Source organism: Chionomys nivalis, chromosome 18, assembly GCF_950005125.1.
Source record: "Chionomys nivalis chromosome 18, mChiNiv1.1, whole genome shotgun sequence".
Taxonomy (NCBI): Eukaryota; Metazoa; Chordata; class Mammalia; order Rodentia; family Cricetidae; genus Chionomys; species Chionomys nivalis.
This window is the reverse complement of record NC_080103.1, coordinates 3,600,460-3,627,568: the sequence shown is the minus strand read 5'-3', so window position 1 is coordinate 3,627,568 and position 27,109 is coordinate 3,600,460. Positions and strand designations below refer to the sequence as shown.

Below are 27,109 nucleotides of genomic sequence, written 5' to 3'. Positions count from 1 at the left end.
AGGCGGGACCTGCAGCTGTCCGCCCGGCGTTGAGCGATAACTGGGCGCGCATCTGTGACGTCACCAAGACCCCTTGCGTCTCCGACGGTCATGGCTTTACTCGGCGGAAGCTGTGACTTTTGACAAGTGCGCCCGGTCATTTCATCCTGGACGAGACTGCGGAAAGAGGTGTTGTCGAGCGAGCTCGGAGAGCTTGCTTCGCGTTGGGCCAACAGAGTTGAGCCCAGCTCGGGTCTCACACCCTCGTGGTAGCGACCTTGGATCACTACACCTCCTCCCCCTCCTTGCACCGCCAGTCTGGCCGCAAGATGCCGGGCGTCTCAGTCCGTGGCCTCTCGCATGAGAAGAGAAGGCAACTGGCTGTGAACCTCACCCGCGTCCTAGCGCTCTACCGTTCCATCCTGGACGCCTACATCATCGTGAGGCCACTGGGCTGAGGGCGGGGTGCTTCTGGGGGTGGGATGGTTAGAGGCTACTGTGGAGGAATTCTGGAGACAGCTTTTATCTCTCCACTAAAAGGCAGTAATAAGAAGCATATTGGTAAAGAGGAAGTGCTTGGCCAGATGTGGTGCAGACCTGTAATCCCAGCACCTCAGACTAGCCTGGACTGGACTATATTACTTTAAAAAATGAAAAAGCAGGTCAGGCATGGGTAATGGTGCCTGCCTGTAATCCTACCTCAGAAGACAGGCAGATGAATTGCCCTGATTTGCAGCCAGCTCAGACTAGTGCTGAGATTCCTCTCATTTCTCCCCCCACCCCATACACAGAGAAAAATCACCTACTTGGTGGTGGGGAGCTGTAACTTTAGAGCAGTGGTTCTCAGCTGTGGTGATACTTTGTGCTCTAACAAAACTTGCCTGAAGATCAGAGGGTGGAGGTGAGGCAGTGGTAACACACACCTTTGAACCCAACACCTTGGCTCTCATACCTTTAATTCTATCTAGTACTTGGGAGGTACAGGCCTCTTTTTTTTTTTTTTTTTTTTTTTTTTTGGTTTTTCGAGACAGGGTTTCTCTGTGGTTTTGGAGCCTGTCCTGGAGCTAGCTCTTGTAAACCAGGCTGGTCTCGAACTCACAGAGATCCGCCTGCCTCTGCCTCCCAAGTGCTGGGATTAAAGGCGTGCGCCACCATCGCCCGGCGAGATACAGGCCTTTAATCCCAGAGCTAGGGAGGTGGAGACAGGGTTATAAAGTGGGTGGAGATGGGATCTCAGCTACCTTCAGTTGGCCTTTGATCTGAGAATTGGATAGGTAAAAAGTCTCTCTAGTCGCTGGCTCCTTTACTTCTCTGACCTTTCAGCATTTACCCTGATATCTGACTCTGGGTTTTTATTATTCAGAACAATTAAAATTTGTGCTGCGTTCACCCTTTAATGCTGTGACTCGTCAGTACAGTTCCTCATGCTGTGGTGACCCCAGCCATAAAATTATTTCCTTATTACTTCATAACAAATTTTGCTATTGTTAGGAATGGTAATGCAAATATCTGATATGCAGGACATCTGATACGTGACCCCCAAGGTGGTCGCAACCCACAGGTTCAGTACTGCTGCTCTGTGGTAAATGCTTGTCTAGAGCTAGAGACATGGCACTTTGGTTAAAGGTACATACTGTGTTGGGTGGTGGTGGCGCACGCCTTTAATCCCAGCACTTGGGAGGCAGAGGCATGTGGATCTCTGTGAGTTTGAGGCCAGCCTGGTGTACACAGTGAGTTCCAGGACTACACAGAGAAACCCTGTCTTGAAAAACCAGAGGAAAAAAAATAAGTCATGTAGTGCTTTTTCCAAGCCAGTTCTGCAGCCAGCACTCACATAACGGTGCTCACAGCCACCTTTAACTCCACTTGCAGGGATTGATGTGCTGCGGGCAACAGCATTCACATGCACAGACCCGTCCACAGAGGACACACATACAAATTAATAGTGAAAGTACTTTGTAAAAATTTTGTCTAGCTTGTATGAAACCCTGGGTTAAATCCCTAAGTACTGCCAGCATTTTTTTTTTAACTGGAGGGGGTTGTGGTTGCACCGCTGTAATTGCTGCACTTGGATTGCAGAGGCGGGCAGTCTCTTGAGTCCCACGCTAGTGAAAGTATGTGTGTTCTCTTTATATGACAGCTCTGGAGTGTCCCCTCACACTTTTTTTTCCTCTGTGGAGTTTAAAATAGTTGTCCTTTAAGCTCTCTGTTAAATGGTTTTCATGAGCATTTTATTGAATGTAGTGTTTATGTTAGCTGAACCCAAGATCTCCTGCATGCTCATCAAGCACTCGTATTTTGTTGTTTGCTGTAGCCCAGGCTGTCCTGGAACTAGCTCTGTAGACCAGGCTGGCCTTGACTCACAAAGACCCACCTGCCTCTGCCTCCTGAGTGCTGGGATTAAAGGCGTGTGCCACCACTGCCTGGCTCATCAAGCATTTCTTAACATTGAGTTAAACCTCTGTTACTGAACTTTATTTTGCAAAGTAAACTCTACACGTACAAGACTCTTGTCTCTCTGAGTTTAGAATAGATTTTGGTGAATAAATAAAACCTCAAAATTTATTTTCTAGATGAACTTTGGCTATCCTGGAACACTATATAGACCAGGCTAACCTTGGAAAAGAAATTGGAGAAAGGAGACACAAATAAGGGGGACATCACTAAAACGAAGTGTGTTCAGAAAGCATGCTGTGCCACCTTGGCACTGGAGGAAGCTGGGAGCAGACTTGAGCTGATACACTTGAACAGGAGAGACCTGCTGGTGGCATTTGGTGGCCTTGGGCACTAGTGCCAGAAGAAAGCAGGAGATGAGGTGGAGAGTTAAGATGGGGCTGAGAAAATGACTGTTTGGCTCCTTCTGCAGGAATTTTTCACCGACAGCCTATGGGGCACACTCCCCAACTCATGGCAAGAAGCACTGGATGGACTAAAGCCACCACAGCTGGCCACCCTGCTGCTGGGGATGCCCAGGGAAGGGGAGGAGATTAGGTATGTGCAAACAGAGAAGCCCTTTGCTGGGGAATGAGCCCGGAGCCATGTACTGAACCTTATGTAGACAGTCTCGTTGCATCTTCCTGGGCTTATACACTCAGGATGCGATTGTGGGCTATTCACTGGCAGCCTGGGCTGGACTGTCTCAGGTACAGGTCCGTGTGGCCACTGACCCTGCTGGCCCTGAAGTCCACAGCCTGTGCCCTCGCCTTTACCCGGACACCTGGCTTTCAGACCCCCTCAGAATTCCTGGAGAACCCCAGCCAAAGCTCCCGACTAGCAGCACCTTTTCGGAAACATGTCAAGCCCAAAAAGCAGCATGAGATCCGGAGGCTGGGAGAGGTGAGGAGGCTGGGAGAGGTGAGACAGTCTGAGAGCCGTGTGTAGCCCATACTGTAGGAACCAGCAAGTGCAGAAGCCCCTTCCTTAGCAGACATACTAGCATCCTGTCTTGGTGCTGGGATACTTTCCCGCGTGTTTCTGGAGTTGACCGGCAGCTGTGTGGGGTGACTACTTCTATTCACTACGGTCAGTTTTCAGTTTCACAGCCTACAGGGTTCTTGCTCCTGTATCATTGACTTAAGGGGCAAGCGGACTAGGCTAGACACCATCACCTCAGCTCTGGTTTGACATCTGATATCTCTGTGGCAACCTCAGTGCTTCTCTACCATCCTTATGACTTCAGGAGTCAGGAGCCAATGCCAAGATGAGACTTTGTCTCCTTTCAGTTGGTGAAGAAGCTGAGTGATCTCACTGGCTGCACCCAGGTTGTGGATGTGGGCTCGGGCCAGGTAAGCCGGACTCTCACCGCACTGTCTGTCTGACAGGCCCCTGGGGAAGGCAGGTTAGCAGGCCAGATGCCCACGGAAGCAGCTGCTGAGAAGTGGGGGTGGGAGGAGCCCAGGACCCAGTTGTCTACACTGATAGGGTGACAGTCTTGAGGGCACTGAACAATGCTGTCTTCCCTCATGACTCCAGGGCCATCTCTCCCGTTTCATGTCTCTTGGGCTGGGGCTGATGGTGAAGAGCCTTGAAGGAAATCAGAGGCTGGTAGAGAGAGCCCAGCGCCTCGACCAGGAGCTCCTGCAGGCTCTAGACAAAATGGAGAAGAGGCACCCAAAAGTAAGCTGCCCTTCTTGCAGCCTGCACTACAGGAGCAGTGTGCTTGGCTGGAACTGCATATTAAAATTCATTTTCTACTTCCAAGTTTCTCGGTTAGAAATGGTTCCTATTCTGCTACGTTTTGCCCCTTCCCCAAAGCATCCCCACATCTCAAAGGCATTTTTAGTTTGTATAAGTGATTTCCACAGCAGTATGTTCTCATAGTAAACTATGATGTGGCCGGATGGGTACCATTATTTGCTGTGCTAGGGTTGGAGCCCATAGCCACTGAGCTATGGGCTCTAACCCACACCCAGGTATTAGACTCATTATCAACAAGAAATGAAAGGGCTTGGGCTGGAGAGATGGCTCAGTGGTTAAGAGTACTGCCTGCTCTTCTTAAAGGTCCTGAGTTCAACCACATGTTGATTCACAACCATCTGTAATGAAATCTGGTGCCCTCTTCTGGCCTACAGGCATGCATTCATGCAGAACACTGTATATACAATAAATAAATAAATAAATCTTTAAAAAAAATGAAAGAGCTAGGATACAGCTCAGTGGTCGGACAGTTGCCTAAGCATTCATTAGGCCCTGGGTTCCATCCTCAGGTACATGCCTGTAATCCCAGCACTAGGGAGGCATGGACAGGATCCATGCAGATTTGCTGGCTTGTTCAGCATACTGAGCTTTAGGTCAGAAAAGGCTCTAAAGACCTTGTGTCTCCCCCTGCCCCACCTGAAAGAAAAATGATAGAAATGAAAAGGTGAACCGGGCACACCTGTAATCCCAGCACTCGGGGGCAGAGGCGGGCAGATCTCGAGGCCAGCCTGGTCCACAAGAGCTAGTTCCAGGACAGGCTCCAAAAGCTTCAGAGAAACCCTGTCTCGAAAAACAAACAAAAACGAAAAGGTGTACCGTCTGAAATGATGGTCTCATCTCCTGGTTCAGAGTCGGGTTCTCTAATGCCTGGCTTCTGACTCATAACTCCGAGGATGCCACCCAGCTTTGCATCTGCCTTTGTTTTTGCTCTCCCCACAGGTGGTACAAAGAGGCTCCCGCCACTCCCCCCACCACGTGGTTCAGTGGGTCAGCCCCACAGCCCTGTGTGAGGAGCTTCTGCTGCCTTTAGAGACACCACGCCAGGGTAGTACCCGCCTACTACTCACGGGCCTCCATGCTTGTGGGGATCTGAGTGTCTCCTTGCTGAGGCACTTCTGCTGCTGTTCTGAAGTGGTAGCCTTGGCCTCGGTGGGCTGCTGCTACATGAAACTCAGTGAGCCTGGCAGCTACCCACTGAGTCAGTGGGTGGCTGGGCTGCCCGGCCATGAACTACCGTACAGGCTTCGGGAGGGGGCCTGCCACGCTCTTGAGGACTATGCAAAGAGGCTACAGAAAGCAGGCCCTGGCCTGCAAACACACTGCTTCCGTGCAGCGCTGGAGACAGTTATCCGACGTGCCTGCCCTGAACTTCGGAGGCCTGGCGTGCAAGGAATCCCCAGGGTCCACGAACTCAAGATTGAAGAGTGAGGTCTGGGGAGGCTCCCCACATATTCCCACCTTTAACACAGCCAAAGAAAATGTGTGAGCCCAAAGAAATGGCATAAACTTCACTAACCAGGGACACTGCTCCAAATTTCTCTGAAAGAATTTGTCCTCCTAGGACTAGGAATGTAACTCAGTTGGTAGAATACTTTATTCTCTATGTCCATGAGCCTAGGTTCAGTTCCCAGCACTGTATAAATTGAAGGTGATGAACACACATCTGTAACCTTAGCTTGGGGAGATGGCAGGAGAATCGGGAGTTCAAGATTATGCCAAGTTCTTTTGTTTTTTGAGCCAGGGTTTCACTGTGTAACTGACTTGGCTGTCCTGGAAACTAGTTCTGTAGACACCCCCCCCCCCCCACCATTAACTCAGAGATCTGCCTGCCTCTACCTCTGGAGTGCTGGAGTTAAAGGTGTGCACCACCACTGCCCGTTGCCTAAGTTCCATTTTTTTTTTTTTTTAAACTCTGGAAATCATCAAATCTAGGGCTTTGTACATGCTAGATTAGCAAGTACTTCTACCACTAAGATAACTATCAGTCCAATAGTCTCCAATTACTAAAAGTACGGCTAAGTTGTATAAAACTAAATGAGGATAAATTTTGGGACTGTTTGCTATTGAACAGATAGCTCACAGCCTAGGAAACATTAAAATGGGTAGTGGCATGTCTGTGACAGCTTTCTGGCTCTGGAGTCGAGGAGGACTGCTTCCATGTAGTCTAGGCTACTTTGTCTCAAAAACACAGGTAGGCATAGTGGCTCATACCTTTAATTCAAGCACTTGGGAAGCAGAGGCAGGCGGACCTCTTAAATTCAAGGCCAGCCTGGTCTCAGAGTGAGTTCCCAGACAGTCAAGGCTATAGAATAACCATGTCTGGAAAAAACAAAAATAAAAACAAAATGTCTAGGCAAATTAAAGTAGGAATCAGCTTCTAGACAAAACGGTTAAGTGGCAGGTGGAAGTTTCTAGAACTAACTTGTCCTATGGCTGGTCTCACAGATATGTGCAACAAGGGTTACAACGAGTAGGTCTGGACCCCCAGCTGCCACTGGATCTGGCTGCCCTTTGGGCCCAGCAGGCCCAAGAGAATCGTGTGGTGGCCTTCTTCAGCTTGGCCCTCCTGCTGGCCCCACTAGTGGAGACGCTGATTCTGCTAGACCGGCTGCTCTATCTCCAGGAGCAAGGTGAGTTCTTGTCCAATTTGTTGGGCCTGGACACCACCTGATGTGGGGGGCATATTTAGCAATTGTGGGTTCCTAGCAGTGCCTCCCACTAGACTGGTTTGGGTTTTAAGATTTGTGTGTTTATACATGTTTTTTTGGGTGTTTAATTCCCTGGTACTGGAGTTGCAAGCAGTTGTGAGCCACCCAATGTGGGTGTTAGGAACCAAACTTGAGTATACTGGAAGAGCAGCAAGTTCTTAACCCTGAGCCCTGTCCAGCACCAGGGAGGTAGATGTTAAGCAAGCGTCCCAGGCACTGAGAAGGTCCATGGACTGCTCTCAAGCTAGTGTCTTCCCCCTTTGGAATAAGATGCTGTGCTATTGGACAGGCAGAAAGGGTCTGGGGTGAACTTCTGTTTCCCTTCTAACCAACACTTTCTCCTAGGCTTCTATGCTGAGCTGTTACCCATCTTCAGCCCTGAACTCTCTCCCAGAAATCTGGTTCTGGTGGCCACCAAGACACCCCTGGGTCAGGCCTTCTCTGTTCTTGAGACTGAAGACAACTGACAGACCAAAACCACAAAATGACAATATGCATCCTACCATTTAGAGTGCCTGCATCCGGCCGGAATTCTGGGTCTCTGCAAACTTCAGATTTATACCCTTTCTCTCCTTTTATATGTAATGTTCTGTGTCATTTTTATTTATTAAAACTTTTCTGATTTAACTCCTGCTGTGCAGTAGTGGCCACACCTTTAACCCCAGCACCTGGGAGGCAGAGGCAGGCAGATCTCTGTGAGTTCGAGGCCAGCCTGGATTACAGAGTGAGTTCCAGGACAGGCCCGAAAGCTACAGAGAAACCCTGTCTCAAACAAAAAAAACCTCCTGTTTCTGTAAATAGGGAAAAGGACAGGGGCCTCTTCCTTGTTTCTATCCCCAAACATTGTGGGACCTGCCCCTGGAAAGGCTGCCATCTACCTGGTCTGTCCTGACAAGAACAGCTGCACTATGCCTGGCTCCACAAAATGCAAACACTTGAGGAAGGAAGAGAGGTGGGGCAGCAGCTACATTCATGGCTCTTTATTAGTGCTGGAGAAGAGGGGCCTCCACTCTCAAGGTGAAGACTGAGCAGGCAGCAGCTACACTCAGACTCAGTACCAATAAACCTTCTTGTGTCTTCGAGTCTCCTGGATCCCCATAGCCTCCATCACATCTTCTTCTAATGTCTTTAGCCGGGGCACGTACGTTCTCTCTAGAGCGTCTTCCACTGATGTATCCTTGGGGCCATCTGTTGAGTCAGAAGAAAGGATAATTTGCCGTTTATTTCTTGCAGTGTGGGGATGGAAGCCATGACCTTGCACACAGCTAGGCGAGTGCTCCACCATGCTACATCCCTAGCCCTACCAACTTTGCTTTTCCTCTCACACCTCACATCCCTGCCTTCTTCCAGCTTACCAGTCCATGTTTCAGGGACAATGCCGTCTGCTCGAGGAAATTCAGGTTTGGGGATAATTCTCCCAGATCTTGTAGAGACTCGAACCCGTTCTCCTGCCTCAGTAAATCTCCACTGGATCTCAGTGGGTTTCCTGGTAAAGAGAAAAAACTGAGTCTAGAGCCAGATCCTTGTGCCACCCTCCAACCCAAAATTGAAAGCAATGGTAACTTGGTTTATCACTTTTGTTTCTGTCATGGTTACTGACAATTGTGTGCAAGAATCAGACCCACTGGGCAGTGGTGGTGCACTTTCGATCCCAGCACTCAGGAGGCAGAGGCAGGCAGATCTCTGAGTTCCAGGCCAGCATTGTAGCCAGGACAGCCAGGACTACACAGAGAAACCCTGTCTTGAACCCCAAAAAAGAAATGGATTCCCCTGAGTTCCAGCATATCCAACAAACCATTCCCATGTGATAAATAACTTCAGTTAGAAACCCCTTGACCAGAGGCCTGTGCGCTTGCCTGTCCACAGGGTCCACTAGCTTGACCTGGTGGTGAAGCAAGGGGGCTTCACTAGGGATCATGGTCCCTCGGTGATCCTTGGTTCTGCCAACGTAACGGTAATGCTGTCCAAGAGAAGGCATTATCAGAAAGCAAAGTGTGTGAAGGGATTTACCTACTACTACTTAGCATATTCAGCCCAAGTCCGCTTGTACAGCCTGCCCCTCAACCAGTTTCCTGTCTCCCCATGCTGCTCTTAAGAAAAGAGAGACAGATGGGGAAGACTTCCCAGCCCTCATCATCCTTTCACTCACCGTGTTCAACCCCTCCAGGACAACCCAGTTCCGCTGCCGAATGACTTGGACCACTTTGCCCTGCTTCCCAGCATCTTTGCCTTCTAAGATTTCCACCTGTAAGAAGATGAGAGGACAGAGGCAGGAGACTGTTGCCCACAAGCCTTCCCATCACTCTGTCTTGATGTTCTCACCATGTCTCCACAGAATAGATGCCAGTCTTCATCAGAGATGGGCTCTACCACCACTGGGCGCCGCCTGCTCCATGGAGGATTCTTCCTCTTGTCTGAGAGGGAGCCTGGACGGCTCATCCCATAGCGGTAGTGGGGAGGGAGGGTGGCTTTGGATGCCAAGGCCAGCAGGGCCGAAAGTCGCATGGTCAGATGTAAGAAATCTCACCAGTGAAAGACTCAAAAAGTTTCTTCATCAACTATGAGTCAAGAGAAACAGAATAAAAGGTTGAACTAAGGAAGGAACTTTTGTTTGTTTTTAATCTATTTCTGTTTTACGAGCATTGGTGTTTTGCATGCATGTATGGCTAGGTGATGATGTTGGGTCCCATGGAACTGGAGTTACAAACAGTTGTGAGACACCATATGTGTGCCGGGAAATAAACCCAGGTCCTCTGGAAGAGCAGTCAATGTTCTTAACCACTGAGCCATCTCTCCAGCCCCTTGTTTGTTTTTTGAGGCAGGGTCTCACTATGTAGCTCTGGCTGATCTAGAATCCACTATGTAGACCAAGCTGGCCTTGAACTCTCAAATTCATCTGCTTCCCTAGTACCACCATTCACAACCCAGGAATGTTATTAAAGTACACATAGACTCTCTTGCGCAGTGGACTTCATCTCTTCTCACAAGTTGTCTTTACAAATGAGAAAACAATGGAGTTATGTATTATCTACAGTGATAAAGCTACTATGGGGGCGATATCAGCATTCAAACCCCATCGACTGACTTCGAAGTAAAAAATTTACTTGAGGCCGCCAGGCAATAGTGGCGCATGTCTTTAAATCTCAGTACTTGGAAGGCAGAGGCAGGCGGATCTCTGAGTTCAAGGTCAGCCTGGTCTACAGAGCAACTTCCAGGACAGCCAGAGCAACAGAAAAACTATGTTTCAAAAAAAAAAAAATTCCCTGAGTCCAGGAGTCACACTATCTAGCTCCTTGCATTGCTGTCTCAGGAGAACTTGGCACTTGAGATACTTAAGACAGTTATTTAGTGAATGCATGAACAGCAGGACGGGGAGAAGCAGGTAATGAAAGAAAAGGACAGAGCCCGAAGGCAAGCAGTCACAAGGCTGTACAGAGAGCCGTAGCAAGGATAAAAACAGCTTACAGTGTGCCCATGTAATAGGCCCCAGACCTTCACACAACTGACTCCATTCAGGCCATGAAACTCACCATATAGACAGCACTACCAATGAAAACAAAAACCCAATCCATCAAAGTCTGCAGTTCTGGGAAAGTCTCTACATGTATTGTAACATTGCTTTTTGGTTTTATAGTTCTGGTTTTGGCTGTGTGTCAACCCAGGGTGTGTTTTTTTGTGCCTAAAACCTCCCCTTGAGAAATGCTTGTGGATACACTGGGGTCCCCAATACCCAATGCAGTTGCCAGCCAGCTAATAAGGCCCTTTTATTGGCTTGAACTCATGTTCTGTCTTCTTCTAACCTCACACAGCAAAGACTCACTGCTGTGGGACAATGGTCTTGTACCCTGTAAAAACATGTCCCTTGTATTGGTTTACTGAAACACTGACTGGCCAGTAGCCAGGCAGGAAGTATAGGCAGGGCAACCAGAACAGGAGAATTCTGGGAAGAAGAAAGGCTGAGTCTGCAGTCCTCACCCAGATGCAGAGGAAGCAAGATGAGAATGCCTTGCTGGTAAAAGGTACCAAGCCATGTGGCTAACACAGACAAGAATTATGGGTTAATTTAAGATGTAAGAGTAAGTTAATAAGCCTGAGCTAATAAGGCAACCAGTTTATAATTAATGTAGGTCTCTGTGTGTTTCTTTGGGACTGAATGGCTGTGGGACCATGTGGAACAGAAACCTCTGTCAACAGGCTGTCAACAACCCACTCCTCCCTAAGAATGACTTTTCCTCTAAGACTTAAGGACCCCAAGACTCCTAGGCTCCCAACTTGGGGAGTAGACTAAATTAACAGATTACCGAATTCACTGATAAAAAGTAAGTGCTTTAAGCCAGGCATTCCAGCTCCTTGGGAGACTGTGGTAGAAGGGGGGAGGCTAAAGAGAAGGCTCAGCACTTAAGAGCATTTGCTCCTTTTCAGGAGAACCTGCCTTTGATTCCCAGCACCTACATGGTGTTTCACACCACCCAGAACGCCCAGGGGATCCAGTGCCCTCACCTGGCTTCTCTAGGCATCGGGCATGCAAGGAAATGCATATACATACATGTAGGCAAAACATACATTTAAAAAAATTAATAAATCGGGCTGCAGCAATGGCTCAGAGGTTAGGAGCACTGCCTGTTCTTCTGAAGGTCCTGAGTTCAATTCCCAGCAACCACATGGTGGCTCACAACCATCTGTAATGAGATCTGGTGCCCTCTTCTGGTCTGCAGGCATACATGAAGCACAATACAGCATATATAATAAACAAATAAATCTTAAAAAAAATTAACAAATCCAATTTGAAAAAACGGTAAAAGGAGCCAGATGTGACTGTGCACATTTGTAATGCTAACACTTGGCAAGTAAGAACAAAAAGACTAAGTGAGACTTTGGGCTGGGCTACATAGAAAAACCCTGACTTTTAATTTTTTTTTAAAGATTTATTTTATATATATGAGTGCTCTATCTGCACATACGCCTTTGTGTCTGAAAAGGTGCCACTTTAGATGGTCATGAGCCACCATGTGGTTGCTGAGAATTGAACTCAGGACCTCTGGAAGAGCAGCCAGTGCTCTTAACTGCTGAGCCATCTCTCCAGCCCTCAACTTTTAAATATTTTTAATGGTGGTGGGGGGGGACAAGGCTCTGCAGTTAAGAGCACGTGTTGCTCTTACAGAGGACCATCCATAACTCCAATTCCATACCCTATTTTGACCTTAGTGGGTACCAAGAACATACATGGTGTACATACATACATGCCCACAAACACTTCTACACATTAAAAAAATCTAAAAAACTAAAAATAAAGGAGCAATGATGAGTGCAATAGGACAAACCCTTTATCCCAGCACTTGGGCGGCAGATCTCAGCGAGTTCAAGGCCAACCTAGTTTGTTTTTGTGGTGGGGGAGGGGAATGAGTACTGGTGATCAAACTCGGGGATTCACATGTAATGGGCAAGTAATTCTGTATAAGTGGGGTATTCGTCCCTTCTTTATACACCTCAGGATAGGAGACGCGGGGGTTGAGGAGCCCAGTGTTATCCATGATGCTAGATGAATACAAGGGCTTAATTCAGATCCAACATACTGATTCTAAGCACCTGGCCAAGTCGAAAACTGAGGATTTCAACGTATTTGGTCTTCTCGGTATCCAGAATGTGCTGCAATTCTCATTAAGATCCTGTTCACTAATACGAAAAACGGGCCTGAGGCAGAGAGGCGGAGAGGAGCGGAGAGAGAGAAGGGGGGCGGGAGAGAGAGAGAGGGAGGGAGGGAATGAGGAGAGGGAAGAGAGGAGAGAACAGAGGGGGGGAAGACAGAGGGAGAAGGAGGGAGGGAGGGAAGGGGAGGGAGGGAGGGAGGGAGGGAGGGAGGGAGGGAGGGAGGGAGGGAGGGAGGGAGGGAGGGAGAGAGAGAGAGAGAGAGAGAGAGAGAGAGAGAGAGAGAGAGAGAGAGAGGTGTGTTGGTGTGTTTCAAGGCTCTGGGAGGAGAAAGGAGAACCGGGCACGCCCCCTTCCATCTTTCCCTTCTGTTCCCCACACAATCGGATACTGGTGCCACTTCCGCCGTAGGTTTTCTTCTCAATGCAAGCCCTCAGGTCAAGCCCTTCAAGCACTTCCCCTGTCAGACTCACCCAGATCCGACGACAGCTCCAACCTCCTAATAAAGAGAAACCCAAGGAGGGGACTGCCCCTCAGTTTAAGACTAGGAAAAGGAAGTCCCTTCGCGACGACCACCGGTGACGAGCAGCCTCACTTTTCCCAACCTTTCTTTGCACGTGGGTGCTACACACGGGCAGTCTGGGAGGTGTAGTCTAATTGCAGAGAGGACGCTTAAAAACGAAGCGAGCCTCTCAGCTTGCTGGGATCTGTAGTCCGTCGCTACAAAATGACCTGAAACGGGAAATCTGGACAAAAGTAGGAAATCCCGGGTGTGAAAGGCATGTCGGGAATTGAAGGCGAAAGACGGGCAGATTCGCTGGGTACTTTCCTGTAAGTGCTTTGCGTGGAGGCCTCTGGGAGTTGTAGTTCACAGAGAACAAGGCTCCATTTTCTAGGTGGTTATGACTTCCTATTCAAAGCAAAGGGATCCATTTCTAGGTGAGATTACAACCATTGTGTCCTGGCTCTTCTCTGCTTGAAGAGCATATTATAAAACCGCCCCACCTTTGTAGAGGAATGGGTAATCGTGGGTCCTTTCAATATTAAGTGAGCTAAACAATCTATCTATATAGAGATACTGGAAAGTATCCATCCTGTCCACGCCCCAGCTGCCCTCTCTTCCACCATCAGTGGACTGGCAGGCTTCTCTAGAAACACCTAGCAGTAAGACCTCGAGCAACTCGCTCTTTGGCCACTCACCTGCCTGTCCTGATCACAGCAAGTCTAGTGACCAAGAGAGCTTTGGGTCAGCTATACCCTGTAACCAGTCTGGTTTGTAACAACAGGAACTTGGTTAGTGAACTAGTCAGTGTTTAGGAGAGCCTGAAGAAATGTCCTTTGTTCTTAGGATGTGTTTAACTAGAAAGGATGTGTATAACTGAGGCCATCAGCACCAGATTTGTCATTGCCCTCAAACTCCACCTCTGAGAAGGCAGTTTGGTCATTTTGGGCCTGAGATAAGGTAGGCCTGCCTAGCCCAACCAATAAGCCAGCCTCTAAGCTGGACTTGCATCCATCCCCTCCACTGTTTTCTGAGTGTCTCATGTAGCCCGGGCTCACCTCAAACTTGCTAGTTTCTGCCCTCACTTCCTAGGTGCTGGGGTTCATAATCAAGCCTGGTTTATGTGATGCTCCAGACTGACCCGACCCCTAGTGTTCACTGCATCTTCTCAAGACTTTATGAGCCGGGCAGTGGTGGCGCATGCCTTTAATCCCAGCACTTGGGAGGCAGAGGCAGGCGGATCTCTGTGAGTTTGAGACCAGCCTGGTCTACAGAGCTAGTTCCAGGACAGGCTCCAAAGCCACAGAGAAACCCTGTCTCGAAAAACCAAAAAAAAAATTGTACCTTCCCAATTTTTTCCTGAGACAGGATTTCTCTGTAGAGCCCCTTCCCCTTCAGATTTTTTTTTTTCACATGCTTTGGTTCTTTGCCTGCATGTATGTCTGTGTGAGGGTGTCGGGTCCCCTGGAATTGGAACTGGAGTCACAGTTGCGAGCTGCCATGTGGGTGCTGGGAATCAAACCTGCATCCTTTGAAGAAGCAGTCAGTGCTGAACCATCTCTCCAACTGCCCTAGCCCTGGATATTTTGGAACTCATTCTGTAGACCAGGCTGGCCTCGAACTCACAGAGAGTTCCCACCACGGCTTAAGTGTAGGAAATGTGCGCTGGTGCCTGTGGCAGCCAGAAGGTGAAGGTATTGGGTGCCCTTAAACTGGAGTCACAGGTAGTTGTGAGCTGCCTGATGTGAGTGCTGGGAGCCCAACCAGCTTCCTTTGCAACTGCCAAGCCATCTGCAGACCTTCAAGTGAATGCTGAAATTAAAAGTCATGAATTCAGTCTGGCAGTGGTGGCGCACATCTTTACCAGGAAGGCTCCAAAGCTACACAGAGAAACCCTGTCTCAAATATCCAAGGGAAAAATAAGTCATTAATTCTTGAGTTTGGAGCCAGCTAGTCAAGTGAGTTCCAGGACAGCCAGGGCTGTTACACAGAGAAACTGTCAACCTTTCTGGGAAAAAAGAAAGTGGTAACTCTTGCCTAGAAGCCTTGTTTTATTATTGAGACAGGGTCTCATGATGTAGCCCTGGCTGTTCCAGAAGTCACTATGTAGACCAGGCTGGCCTTCTGCTGAGATCCCAGGTGTACACCACACCTAGCTAATAATCCAAGCTGACGCGTGGTGAGCAACCTAACTAGCATCAAATGGTTAACTTATCCTCCCTAAACTGTGACTTGCTCTTGAAGGTCCAAGACTTTTCTAGAACCAAACCAAACACTTCTTCCCAGACTTTAGAGACTAAGACAAGAGGATCATGAGTTTGAGACCAACAGGGAGACCCTCTTTCAAAAACAAAAACCAGAGATGGCTAAGCAGACCTGAAATCTCAGCACTTAGAGATCACTTTAAGGTCATCCTCATCTATAGTTAAAATGTATCCTGGGTTACATGAGACCCTGACTCAGACAAGTCACACGCTTTCCATGACCATTTGTGGATCCTCTTCACACTCTCTTTTTTGAGTACTAGAGATCAAACCTAGGTCCTCAAGCGTCTCTATATAACCAACCTCATGAATAACCGCACGAAAGCTTGCTGCACACCTGCAGATGATTTTGCTTTTTGAGACAGGGTTTCTTTCTCTGTGTAGCTTTGGAGCCTGTCCTGGTACTCAGTTCTGTAAACCAGGCTGGCCTTGAACTGGGAGATCCACCTGCCTCTGCCACCCGGTGCTGGGATTAAAGGTGTGTACCATCACTGCCAGGCTTGACTTTAAAATAATTTTTAAATTTATTGGGCTGGTCAGATAGCTCAGTGGGTAAAGGCACCTACCTGCATGATGACCTGGGTCCCACATGGTAGAAAGACTGATTCCTGAAAACTGTCCTTTGACCTTCACAAAGGCACAAAAAATGTAATAAAAATTTAGATTTATGTGTATGAATATTTTGCCTCCATGTATTGTATGTACTACATGTGTGCCTGGTACAGGGGAAGTCAGAAAAGGGTATTGGATCCCTTGGAGCTGAAGTTATGGATGGTTCTGGGTCAATGCTGGTAACTGAACCTAGATCCTCTAGAAGAACAACTACTCTTTAACTGTTAAACCAACTCTACAATTACCATGTATTATGGGTTATTTATTTATTTTTTTGCTACTTTCTTACAAATTGTCTTTTAAAGTTTTACTCGGTGAGATTAGAGATTTAACTTAGCAAGGCCCTGGTTGCATTAGTGCTGGCGGGCACCTGTGCCACCACACCCCTGTGGAGGTTAGAGGACATCTTCCAGACTGTTGAGGCAGGTGACAGATGACCAGATGAGTCTCTTTTCTGTGCCTAAGAGCACACCCAGCTTTTTCTGGTCTCTGGAAGAAAAGTCAGGTCATCTGGCTTGTGTAGAAAGCATAAGCTTCTGACCCCTCCTCCATCTTTGGTGTGCTGGGGATTACAGCCATGTATCCATCACACCTGTTTTTTGCTGTGGCTGGGGACCAAATCCAGGGCTTCTGATTTGTGAACACTAGGCAATTTACCAACTGAGGTATGTGTGTCTTTATGTATATATCCTTAGCCCCTTAAAAACTATTTCTTATGCCATTTTTTTAAATGTGCACATGGTGGGGGTGGGGGTGGTGGTTCGAACATGGGCTTCTTGTACAGCCCAGGCTGGCACTGAACTCATGATCCTCCTGCCTTCCCACTGGTGAGAATACAGATTTGTGCTATCACACCTGGCTCAAAAATGTTAGACTAGTTGCTGAAGAAAAGGCTCAACAAGGGCTGGAGAGATGGCTCAGTGGTTAAGAGCATTGCCTGCTCTTCCAAAGGTCCTGAGTTCTATTCCCAGCAACCACATGGTGGCTCACAACCATCTGTAATGAGGTCTGGTGCCCTCTTCTGGACTTCAGGCATACACGCAGAAAGAATATTGTATACATAATAAATAAATAAATATTCTTTAAAAAAAAAAAAGAAAAAAAAAGAAAAGGCTCAACAAGCAGTTGCTGTTCTTGCAGAGGCTGCTGTTCTTGCAGAGGACTTGGGTTTTGTTGCCCGAGGACTCAATGGCTTCTTCTGACCTCCTCGGGTACTACCAGGCTTACATGTGATGCACATACGTAAATGTGGGCCAAACACCCATAAAATATACCTAAAAAAATTATATAGATGTTTTTGACCCTCCCAGACACTGGCAAGGGTAGAATGGACGGTGTGGGAACGGACACCCAGGAAGAGATCTACTTGTCTCCCTTCCCCTCTCCAGTTAACTCAGACACTCAAAAACAATCAGTCAGGATCCAGGATAGTAATCAACGGCTTTATTTTCCTAGAATTCAAATTGTCTATGGTTCTCAGAGCTACACTTCCAAAGCTACAGTCAGCAATTTTTCTTCAGAGCCCAAGGGAGGGATAGGAACAAAAGAAGGAAGGGGGCATAAGAACCCCAGAAGAGGCTGGGAGAGAGCACTTTCCCCGGTATTCAGTGGGCTACAAGCTGGATGTGTGCCAACACCAGAGGACCAGCTCCAAGGAGTCATCAACTCGAACAGAAAGGGAGCTTCCCAGTGCACCCCAGAAACGGGTCAGTAGTGGGGGGCACACAAAGGGTTGGGATTAACAGGTTGGGTTTTTTTTTTCCTTTTTGTAATTTTCTTTTATTAAAAACATTTCCTAAAAAATGTATCTTTTCCTTTCTGTCTGGGTGATGTATCTGACTAGAGGCTGGCCTGGAGCTCAGGGGTAAGAAGGCAGCAGGGTCTCCCCACGTTACCCATCTCTGACCTGAGATCTAGAGAGACACTACAAAATGATGAGTCAATCTTTCAGATTATCAGCTCTCCAGGTCCTTGACGCTAATAATGTGGAAACCCCAAAGTCTTGATGTTAAACTATAATTCCTTGAACCCTAGGGTTCAGGAAAAAAAAAAAAGTTCTCAAAATCATCAAGGATGTATGGATGGGAGCCTCTTTCCCAGTGTCCCCTTTTCTTGAATTTGGGCAGATGGGAAAATAGGTGTAGGAGCACGAGCTCAGGAGATGCCACCCAAGAACCCATACTCAAGTTAATATTCCATTACCCCTCTCCTGCCCTGCCCAGCCCAAAGGTCTAGAGTACCTGCAAGGAGGGCAAAGGTGTCAAGAGGTGGAAACAGCGGCCCAGACCCCAATGCAAATCCTAGGAGACAAATCTAAGCAGATAACGGCCCCGTCTCATTCCAGAGCACATGGCCCTGACTCAGGTCACAGGGTACAGGGAACTGGAGGTGAAGATCAAGCCAGTCTCCAGGAGGTGGGCTTAAAAAGGGAGAAACCGAGTGAAGGAGGAGAGTGGGCTGGGTGGGAAAGGTTCTCAGTTTGAGGCCATGGCCAGTTTCCCCAGTAGCACCCAGACAGCAGCAGGAACGGGGCAGGGGCTCCTCTTGAAACATTGGTGGCTACAGGCTGCAGGGGAGGGTTGGAGGGAGAAGGGTTAATGGTATGGCTTTGGTCTGGCCTTGCCCCAGCCAATGCAGGTCTTCTGGGAGAGCCCACCCAGCCTCCAGACAGCCTGACCACTGCACACCCTTTTCTATGTCCTTCTCTCCATGTGTGGCTGAGTCCTCCCAGCCCACCGCCAAGCTAGCTCACCCACCTCTCATGATCTCTGACACCCTGGGCTTCAGCCTCTTCTTCCTTGGTAGCCTCCTCCTCGTCTTCATCTTCCTCTTCCTCTGGAGGAGGTCCCCGGCCAGAGTCTGGCTCAGAGGGGGTGCTGTTCTTCTCCATCTCTACAGGTAATGGCCTCTCGCCCTCCAAGGCAGCCACCTCCTTTTCTTCCTCCTCATGGTCTCCTGACTCCTTGGGACGTTTAGGGGAACCCTAGGACAGGTTGTCAGAGGACATCAACTGAGACTAGAGACAGTTAATCTCCCTGTGCCTACCCCCTCCTCAGGGCCTCTTTCCAGAGTGCTACCCACGGTCCAGCTATCCTCTGCTACCCAGAAAACCTGTGCCCCACTCTTCAGTTGGATCCCCAGAAAATGCTGCAGGCACATCCTGACAGTCACCTCTAGCATGTCCCCTGCTCTCCTCTTCAGCACCCCCTTCTCGTTCTTCTCCTTGGCCGGCTCATCAATGACCAATTTCCCTTCCTCATCGCTGCTGCCCTCTGTGCCGCCTTTCTTGTCACCGTCGCCTCCAGGCTCCAGCTCAGCCTCTTCCACACAGCTCTTTTTCTGGGAGGACTGTGAAGACATCAGAGGCGGAGTGGCACCAGAGACTAGTCCCTCCCCAACCACCCCCTAGACACTCACTCCTTCTTCTGCCCACCTCTCCCCCACCCCCACCCAGGTGCCCAGTCTCACAAGTGATTTGAGACCCACCTCTGTTGGTTAGCCCTGGGGTTAACCCACAGGCCGGGCAGGCAGGGCTCTGTGCAGGAGGGGGGAGGGCTGGAGCAGGAGGCAAAACCTCGGGTCAACTTCTCCCAAAGGGATCTGGGACCCGTTCCCCACGACCCCGCTCCCCCTGCCCTCCCGCCTTGTCCTGCCCGGCTCACAAGAACCTCCTCTTGGAAGGCTGTGTCCTCTTACTAACGATGGGCCCAACAAAGGCTTACCCCACTTACCGTGTACACCCTATTCTTGTCCTCAAGCCATCGGCAGTGGCCTCTAACTACAAGTAACCTCACACCCTCCAGGTCCCTCTCTCGAGAAGTCCTATCGCGACCACCCCGAAAGGCCTTGAGATTCTAGGCAAGGCTCCTGGACCCACATACACCTGCCTTCCAGGGCTCTGCTCACCTGGTAGCCAGAGGCCTTGACTGTAGGGTTGTTCTCGATCTCCCACAGCCCCTCGCTGAACCCTTTCCTCTTGTTGGGCTTGCCAAACTTCTCCTTGGATTCCTCATAAGGGAAGAGGTCTTTGGGGCCCAGGAATGCCCTGGGGAGAGATGGGAGACTGTGCTCTCAAGCCCCAAGCTGCCACCAAGCTAAATGCCAGACATGGACAGATATCATCACCCCCCCTTTCCCCACAATGGTGTTCCCACAGTGTCCCACCTGCACCCCACTGGCCCCTCACTCACGTCTCGTGGGTTCCAAAAAAAAAGACTTGGTATTTGTTGGCTGTCGATTTCACAGCAGCCTCAGGCATCTCATCAATCTAGGGCAAGAAAGGAAGAGAAGATGTGAGTTTGAGTCCCAAGGCCTCATTCTGGGCAAGGTGACGTTTGTATAAAGCCAGACAGAACAGGACTCCAGAGAATACCCAATTTGCAAAATATGGCTAGTAGCACAACTTGTCCAAATTAAACAGGAAAGTCTAACAAATCCAGGGCGACCCCACTCTCCTTCAGAGAACATCTCCAGCGTCCAATCCTGGCCAAAGTGCCATTCTCTCTGCCACTCCCAAGACCAATACTGTTACTTCTTTGTATTTTGAGACAGTGTCTTGCTATGCAGCTCAGCCTGATCCTCCTGCCTCAGTCACATACCCATCTCCAATTATAAAATGTCAAAGAATCTCAACTCTCTCATGATCACTGCCCACTCCTTCTCAATGCAAAGTCGAACTCCCCACCACCAGGGTTTCCTCTGTGTAGCCCAGGCTGGTCTCGAACTCACAGAGATCCTCCTGCCTCTGCCTCCCGAGTGCTGGGATTAAAGGCGTGCGCCACCATCGCCCGGCTTTCTGAGCAGCTTCAACCCCACCATCATGCCCCCCAGAAAGCTTCATCTCTGACCAGGGGATCCCTAGGACACACCCTCCTAACGTCTCCCCTTTACGGTTCCAATTTTACAAACACACTCATTACTTGGTGGATATTTTTGTGAGCTATCTGTTCTTTTTTTTTTGGTGACAAGATCTCACCATATATAGCTCAGGCTGGAACTCATGATTCTGCTGTCCAAAGTAGTACCCACCACACCCAGATCAGGTCGGCTTACATCTCCAACACACATGAGTCAGGCCCGGTGATACAGTTCTGAAATCCTGATGGGCACTGTGGTGCCCACCTTTAATCACAGCACTCTGGGAGGCAGAGGAAGGCAGATCTCTGAGTTCAAAGGCAGTCTTGTATATATATTGAGTTCCAGGACAGTCAAAGCTACATAGTGAGACTCTGTATCAAACAAAAACCACCAAAACAAATAAATATAAAAGTTTTATTTTATTTTTTATTTACATTTATTTATCTATTTATTACATCTATCTATCTATCTATCTATCTATCTATCTATCTATCTATCTATCTATCTATCTGTCTGTTTTTTCCCAGGCTATCTATCTATCGATTGGGTTTTTCCAGGCAGGGCTTTTCTGTGTAGCTCGCTCTATCTATCTATCTGTCTATCTGTCTGTCTGTCTGTCTGTCTGTCTGTCTGTCTGTCGGGTTATTTTCCAGGCAGGGTTTCTCTGTGTAGCCCTGGCTGTCCTGGAACTCACTTTACAGACTAGGTTGGCCTTGAAAGCCAGTTAAAATAATTCTGAAAACTTTCAAAGTCACTAAAATAAGTAAAACCTTTTTTACAGATAGGGATGCTTAGTCAAGAAAGACACACCCTTCCCAAGGAAAAAAACGACACATTATAAAGAGGACCAGACTTCAAGCCTAACCCCTCCCCCCCTTTTTTGAGAGAGTGTTTCTTTGTATAGTTTTGGTTATCCTGGAACTAATTAGATCAGGCTAGCCTTGAACTTAAGAGATCCGCCTGCCTCTGCCTCCAGAGTGTTGGAATTAAATGTCTGCACCACCACCCGGTTCTAATTTTCTTTAAACACACACACACACACACACACACATTTTCCACAATGTTATTCCTGTATACCTCATGAATGCCTGAGGAAGCCAGAAGAGGGTGTCAGATCCCCTGAGACAGGTTTTTTGTGAGCTGCCACGTAGACGCTGAGAATAGAATCCCAGGTCCTATGGAAGAGCAGCCAGTGCTCTTAACCACCAAGGCATCTTTTCGATCTAGACCTAATTTCTTGAGATTGCTTGCCCGATGACCCAGGAGGAATTCTGCAGTAAAGGTAGTAAGTGCTGAGGTTAAAGTTTGAAATCAAGATAGAACAGTTGGCCAGCTTAGCCTCGGATTGTCCTGAAGTTCAGGCCAAGCCAAGCTGTTGGGGCAGAGACTACAACTCCCAGCAATCCTTGCAACACTCCCAAATGCCCGCCCTCCTCCAGAGGCCAGGTGGCCATGTTGGCTGAGGCTGCAGGCACAAACCTAAGAGGCAGGCCAAGGCAGTGGTTAGAGAAAGAGGGACCACTGGGAACACTGAGGAGACAGGGAGGCTGTGACTAGAATGAGCTGAGTGGGTATGACTCGGAAGGTCATCTTGCCCCAGACTTGGAAGTCTTTAGGCTTCTGGGCCCCTCCCCCTTGCCCTGTGGCCTCTGGGGACTTCGGCCAGCCCCTCCCCCTAGGAAAGCACAAGTCAAACTAGGCCCAGCCCAAGAATCAGGAGATGCTGGGGTGTGGGAACCTGGTGGAAAGGCACGCAGTTCCCCCACAACCGTGATCCCCATCACTATGACAACTCAACTCCGCCCCTCCGGGGCCACTCAGCCACCAGGAATGTGACCACCCCTCCCCCCAGGCCTGCCATCCAGGATTGGGGAGGAGGGGACACTAAAGCCCGTAATCTGGCACGCAGGTTTTAGGCTGTACGTGAAACTAAGCTAGGACTGGAAAGCAAAGGGGGAGGGGGCATGCTCTAAGGGGTGGGGACAGGATACCTGACTCCAGTTATCAGCTAGCCCCCTCTCTTCTCAGAGGAGAAGGGGGGGGGGCGTGCGCGCTCACGCGCGCACGCACGCACGCGCACACACACACAGGGAGGCCTCCAGGGCTTAAGAAATCCCAGGAGACAAGTAAAGGACAACGGTAGCACGGCTCTCTCACAGGCCTGACACCTATGCGGGGGTGGGGATCCAGGCTGAAGTGCTGGAGAGCCCACACCCACGTCAGGGCATCACTGTGCTTTCAGCCTGGTAATCCAGTGTAATGAAAGGGAAGAGAAGAGACTCTTAAAAGAAAGAGGGTGGAGGAAGGGTTAGGAGACTCCAGGCTCTCTCCAAGAACACAGACTGAAACGCCTCATCTTCCCACGGAGAGCAAACAACAGGCAGAATCTAAATCGTGTGGCAGGGGACCCAGGAGGTCTCTAGCTGCCCAGTCCTAGACACGAGGCTGGATGGAACTGGACACACCAACTCCACCAGTCCTGCCAACTTCCAGCTACATAAAGGTTGGGTGTGGAGGAATGAGAGCAGATAGGCCTCTTCCTTACAACAACCCTAACTATTATACGGAGGTGTAGCAGGTAGGATTGGGGGGTGGGAATGCTTTCCGCTCAAAAGGTTTTCCAATCACCCCCCCCCCATAAAAAGGAGAAATCACTTCTGTGGCAGCACCCCCACCCTCCAGCTACAAAGGAGCAACTGTCTTTCCTGGAGCTTGTATATGAAGGGCAGCTCTTCCATGTCAGTCTCAAAGAAGTCTGTCCTGAATCTGTCTCCCAGGTGGTGACTAAACTCCGTGAGTCAAAGGAGAGTAAACCAGGGTGGGGCCAGATGTGCTGGGGACCCTACCACACTTCCTCCTCTAGCCACCTGGAGATTCTGAAACTCCTCTGCATTTCCATCAGACAGGCCCCAAACACTAGAAACCCCACCCTGTCCAGGCCAGAGGCCTTTGAAGCCATTTGCAGTGTTCACAGGAGCAGGGAGAACTGAACACCATGCCCACAGCACTCAGAGCTGGTCCAAGATCACCAGGCATTTAGGAAGGCTGAGGAAAGCTAGGAACACACTAGCTCATCTGGCTGACTTGACCTAGGGAACCAGAATGTCCAGGACAGGAGGCACCTCAGTGTGGCAAGGCCAAGGGCAGAAAAAAAGAGTCAGGAGGGAGGCTCTAGACTGCTCGGGAGCGTGCGTCTCCAGGATTAGGAGAGGAGAAAGGCACCCAGGGTGGACTGGACGAGAGGGAAACTCGCTTGTTAAGTGCCTGGAGATCCTCCAGGAAGTCAGGCAGGAAGAAGAGGGAAGAGGGTAAGATGGAGCTCAGGCGTTCTTCCAGTCAGGCCTGCTACCATGTGACCCCTATGAAATGAGGGAAGCAAGGTGCAAGAGGCGACCTGCATCAGGGCTGAAGATTCTGGCTACACCTCAGGAAGAGCTAAGACAGGTTCTAAGGAACTGGGAGTTGGGAGACAGACTGTTTTCTCCTTTTGGGAACCCCTTAAGTGTCACAACCAAGCCAGCCAAGTGTCGGGGTGCCTATCTCTGAGACCCACTTACAACTCTATCTCTATTGAGGAAAGAAATTGCTTCTCTGTCCTACCCTTCTGTCCTGGAGCTCATACTGAAAAGAAACGGATGGCCGGGCGGTGGTGGCGCACACCTTTAATCCCAGCACTCGGGAGGCAGAGGCAGGAGGATCTCTGTGAGTTCGAGACCAGCCTGGTCTACAAGAGCTAGTTCCAGGACAGGCTCCAAAACCAGAGAAACCCTGTCTCGAAAAACCAAAAAAAAAAAAAAAAAAAAAAAAGAAATGGATGGTATCCCTGTATCCCTGCTCCACGGTGTCTTCTAGCCAAAGGTCACCAGAAATCAGAGGGGCTTTCTCATAGGGCAATAGGTCTTAAGGAATAAGACATACCACAAGATCCCTAACTCTACATTTCATAAGTATTTCTCCTTTCTCAGGGATAGCTTACCACTGAACTTTTGTCTCGCCGCCAGCAAGGGGAAGCAGTAGTAGAGACCTGGGTTCAATTCTTGCCCTGCCCAAGAAGCCAGTGCAGGGTAAAGTACATGACTGTTCACATCACACACACAGCCTAGCTTCAGTCAAGCCCTTCTAAGGCTCTGGAACCGAGTCTGGTTTCTCTCTGCACTTCACTCCCAAACCAGAGGCCAGGCCTTATTTGACCCACTTGAAAGTTTCAGAGAGCAAGGAGCTCAGGCAAGTGGGATTGGACACACTCTTTGCGAGGGGGAAAAAGTATGGAGGACCACGTGGGTTTTCTCAATCATCAAGCTGGCCCAACACCCTGAATAGTAACCAAGAGAGCATGGAGGAACTTCCTGAGCCAGATGAACAGTCAGCCATGCTGGAAAAGCAAAAGCCTCAAAGCAATCGTGCTTCGGGACCCCTCCTTCAGGCCTTTCTGCCCTAGGATTTCGCTTTACACAAACCCCACACCCCAGGGGCTGAGTCATGCCTTCACCAGTACCAAGGGCCCCTCTACATTCACTTTGAAGTTGCCAGAAGCACCCACACACTCACTTAACCTTTCCCTTGGAGGAAAGGTGATCAACACAGCAGGCTTTCGGCCCCACCCTCCCACCTGGCCAGGTGCTGGAATGGGGAAGGCCCTTCTGTCGGCTGATTGCAACAACCACATGGCCGACACGGGCCTCTGGGAGAGGCTCGCTGGTGTGCTGCGGAGGCAATCTCCCGCCTCACCAAGGTGAGCTGTACAAGTCTTCCCAAGCACACGAGGCCCTGCTGCCTACAGTTCCAAATCGGAGCTGGCGGCATATGGAGGGATGTTCTCGTAAAGCTGAAGGCTAACGGGTTGTAGCAGAGTTACACATAGGCAGACCATTTTTTAAGTTCCCCCAATCACTCCACGACCCTCCCAACTTCAGATTTCCTACAAAATACTCGAAGAAAGTTTGCTAGACGACAGCTCTACCTCCACTTAACCCTCTGTGGACTGGGACCCTTCGCAGCCGTTTGCCCAGAAAGAGAAATCCGAACTGAAGGCAACTATCAATAGAGACTCGGGGCTCCCCGAAGGGGTTAGGAGTCGCGCCAGAAGAAGCGACTCACCACAGGGCCACTCCCCGACCGTGCGCCCAAAGCCTCAGCCGGTAGGAGAGTTGCGGGCGGACTGAGCACGCGGCGCCGCCGGCCAGGTGCTGGCCCCCGCCATCTCCGTTATGTAAGCGGTGGAGGACTCCCACCAGGGCGAGCAGGCCCGGTGCCCGTGCCCCTCCGCCCGCTCTGCGCTTGGCGACCGAGCCCTCCCGATCGTTATGCAACCGCATCAGGGCCCGCGATGGCCCCACTGCTCACCCGGGCCGGCCAGTGTGGGTAACCCTTCATCTTCGCGAACACCAGGTCCCCGCATTTGTACTCCTTCTGCCGGTTGGATCGCGACATGGCGGGGCCGCGGGCGCCCCGGGCTCCGCGCCGAGCCGGGAAGCGCGAGCCCAAGTTTGCGCGTGCGGCGGTTGTGGCGCCGCTGCGCTCCGGCCCTCGCGCGGCCCCCGCCTCGATGGTGGCCCCTGGCGCGAGCTCCGGAGCAGCCACGGCGTCTGCGCCCGCGCGCCGCTCGGACGGGGCGGGCGCGGTGGGCAACGCTCGGCTCGGGGCGCGCTCGTGCGCTTGTTTGTGTTTGAAATTCAATTGCTCCCTCCTCAGTGCGAGGCCGCTTCCTCCACCCCACCCCCCCGCGGCCCACTCCTCCCCTTGCACTCCCGCCCGCGGCGGTTCGATGCGCGCAGATGCTCGACGCCTGATGCCTGCTCGGGCCCGGCGCCCAACCTGGAAGCCTCAGGTTGAGAGCGGCGGCACAGGCCTGAGGAGCTGAGCGCCGAGCTCGCCGAGCGGGCTTTGTGTGCGGGCGGGTGGTGAGTGCCAGCTCCCGAGGAGCGGGCGCCTGCTGGACAAGCTGCACGTGCCCCTCCCTCCTGCTCCACGGGGCGCTGCCAGCCAGCCAGGCGGGGCCTACTGTTGCACAGTGTCCCCCTACCCACGTATCTGGTCCGGCGCTGGCTTCTAGCAAGACGGCCAAGGCGAGAGCCGTGGGTAACGCAGAACGGTGTACGGGCCATCCTGGGCTTCCACGTGCTTCTTTTGGGGGGGGGGATGGAGTCGGGGTGATAAGAGTTCGAATCTTAGTAGGGCAGCCTAAACAGTGGGGGAAAGGCTTGAAACTGGTAGTCCCATGGTGCCCAAGAGATTCGGGGTACAGTAGATGCTCATAATCTATGCTGCTGCTTAGTAAATTATCTGTACTTCCACTAGCTTGTTGGTTCTTTTTTTTTTTATTCTTTGGGGGGCCTGCTACCCAG

General features: G+C 50.1%; 3 protein-coding genes across 7 annotated transcripts; 1 reads left to right on the top strand and 2 right to left on the bottom strand.

Moving 5' to 3' along the window:
• The first annotated feature begins 46 nt into the window (after positions 1 to 46).
• Mettl25b (methyltransferase like 25B) lies at positions 47 to 7,511 on the top strand. Of its 2 annotated transcripts, none has more exons than XM_057793204.1 (8): positions 47 to 419; positions 2,846 to 2,970; positions 3,123 to 3,315; positions 3,702 to 3,764; positions 3,952 to 4,095; positions 5,116 to 5,600; positions 6,622 to 6,806; positions 7,230 to 7,511. In XM_057793204.1, the coding sequence occupies exons 1-8, from the start codon at positions 309 to 311 to the stop codon at positions 7,349 to 7,351; spliced, it is 1,428 nt and encodes a 475-aa protein (XP_057649187.1). In that variant the 5' UTR covers positions 47 to 308; the 3' UTR covers positions 7,352 to 7,511. The 2 variants fall into 2 exon arrangements, with proteins under 2 accessions (XP_057649187.1, XP_057649188.1); XM_057793205.1 differs by having other exon boundaries at positions 312 to 419; positions 2,553 to 2,970.
• Positions 7,512 to 7,849: 338 nt separating this feature from the next.
• On the bottom strand, positions 7,850 to 13,271 carry Mrpl24 (mitochondrial ribosomal protein L24). Of its 2 annotated transcripts, XM_057793763.1 has the most exons (7): positions 13,004 to 13,271; positions 12,471 to 12,575; positions 9,207 to 9,442; positions 9,034 to 9,129; positions 8,741 to 8,844; positions 8,240 to 8,370; positions 7,850 to 8,072 (listed from the first exon to the last, which is right to left on the bottom strand). In XM_057793763.1, exons 3-7 carry the CDS (start codon positions 9,387 to 9,389, stop codon positions 7,936 to 7,938), a joined length of 651 nt encoding a protein of 216 aa, XP_057649746.1. In that variant the 5' UTR covers positions 9,390 to 9,442; positions 12,471 to 12,575; positions 13,004 to 13,271; the 3' UTR covers positions 7,850 to 7,935. The 2 variants fall into 2 exon arrangements, with proteins under 2 accessions (XP_057649746.1, XP_057649745.1); XM_057793762.1 differs by lacking the exon at positions 12,471 to 12,575 and having other exon boundaries at positions 13,004 to 13,269.
• Positions 13,272 to 17,336: 4,065 nt separating this feature from the next.
• Positions 17,337 to 26,477, bottom strand: Hdgf (heparin binding growth factor). Of its 3 annotated transcripts, none has more exons than XM_057793959.1 (6): positions 26,109 to 26,477; positions 20,099 to 20,175; positions 19,815 to 19,953; positions 19,080 to 19,256; positions 18,665 to 18,891; positions 17,337 to 18,474 (listed from the first exon to the last, which is right to left on the bottom strand). In XM_057793959.1, exons 1-6 carry the CDS (start codon positions 26,193 to 26,195, stop codon positions 18,468 to 18,470), a joined length of 714 nt encoding a protein of 237 aa, XP_057649942.1. In that variant the 5' UTR covers positions 26,196 to 26,477; the 3' UTR covers positions 17,337 to 18,467. The 3 variants fall into 3 exon arrangements, with proteins under 3 accessions (XP_057649942.1, XP_057649943.1, XP_057649944.1); XM_057793960.1 differs by lacking the exon at positions 26,109 to 26,477 and adding an exon at positions 25,863 to 26,011; XM_057793961.1 differs by lacking the exon at positions 26,109 to 26,477 and adding an exon at positions 21,843 to 21,995.
• Positions 26,478 to 27,109: the final 632 nt, after the last annotated feature.

Excerpts from the sequence above, each read along its gene's own strand:
- Mettl25b (XM_057793204.1), top strand. The coding sequence starts at position 309 with ATGCCGGGCGTCTCAGTCCGTGGCCTCTCGCATGAGAAGAGAAGGCAA. Across the intron at positions 3,765-3,951 it reads TGGATGTGGGCTCGGGCCAG|GGCCATCTCTCCCGTTTCAT; the intron begins GTAAGCCGGACT and ends TCATGACTCCAG. Across the intron at positions 6,807-7,229 it reads GCTCTATCTCCAGGAGCAAG|GCTTCTATGCTGAGCTGTTA; the intron begins GTGAGTTCTTGT and ends ACTTTCTCCTAG.
- Mrpl24 (XM_057793763.1), bottom strand. The coding sequence starts at position 9,389 with ATGCGACTTTCGGCCCTGCTGGCCTTGGCATCCAAAGCCACCCTCCCT. Across the intron at positions 8,845-9,033 it reads TCCTGGAGGGGTTGAACACG|CATTACCGTTACGTTGGCAG; the intron begins GTGAGTGAAAGG and ends TCTCTTGGACAG. Across the intron at positions 8,371-8,740 it reads CTAGTGGACCCTGTGGACAG|GAAACCCACTGAGATCCAGT; the intron begins GCAAGCGCACAG and ends TCTCTTTACCAG.
- Hdgf (XM_057793959.1), bottom strand. The coding sequence starts at position 26,195 with ATGTCGCGATCCAACCGGCAGAAGGAGTACAAATGCGGGGACCTGGTG. Across the intron at positions 19,257-19,814 it reads TCAAGGCCTCTGGCTACCAG|TCCTCCCAGAAAAAGAGCTG; the intron begins GTGAGCAGAGCC and ends ATGTCTTCACAG. Across the intron at positions 18,892-19,079 it reads GAGCAGGGGACATGCTAGAG|GGTTCCCCTAAACGTCCCAA; the intron begins GTGACTGTCAGG and ends AACCTGTCCTAG.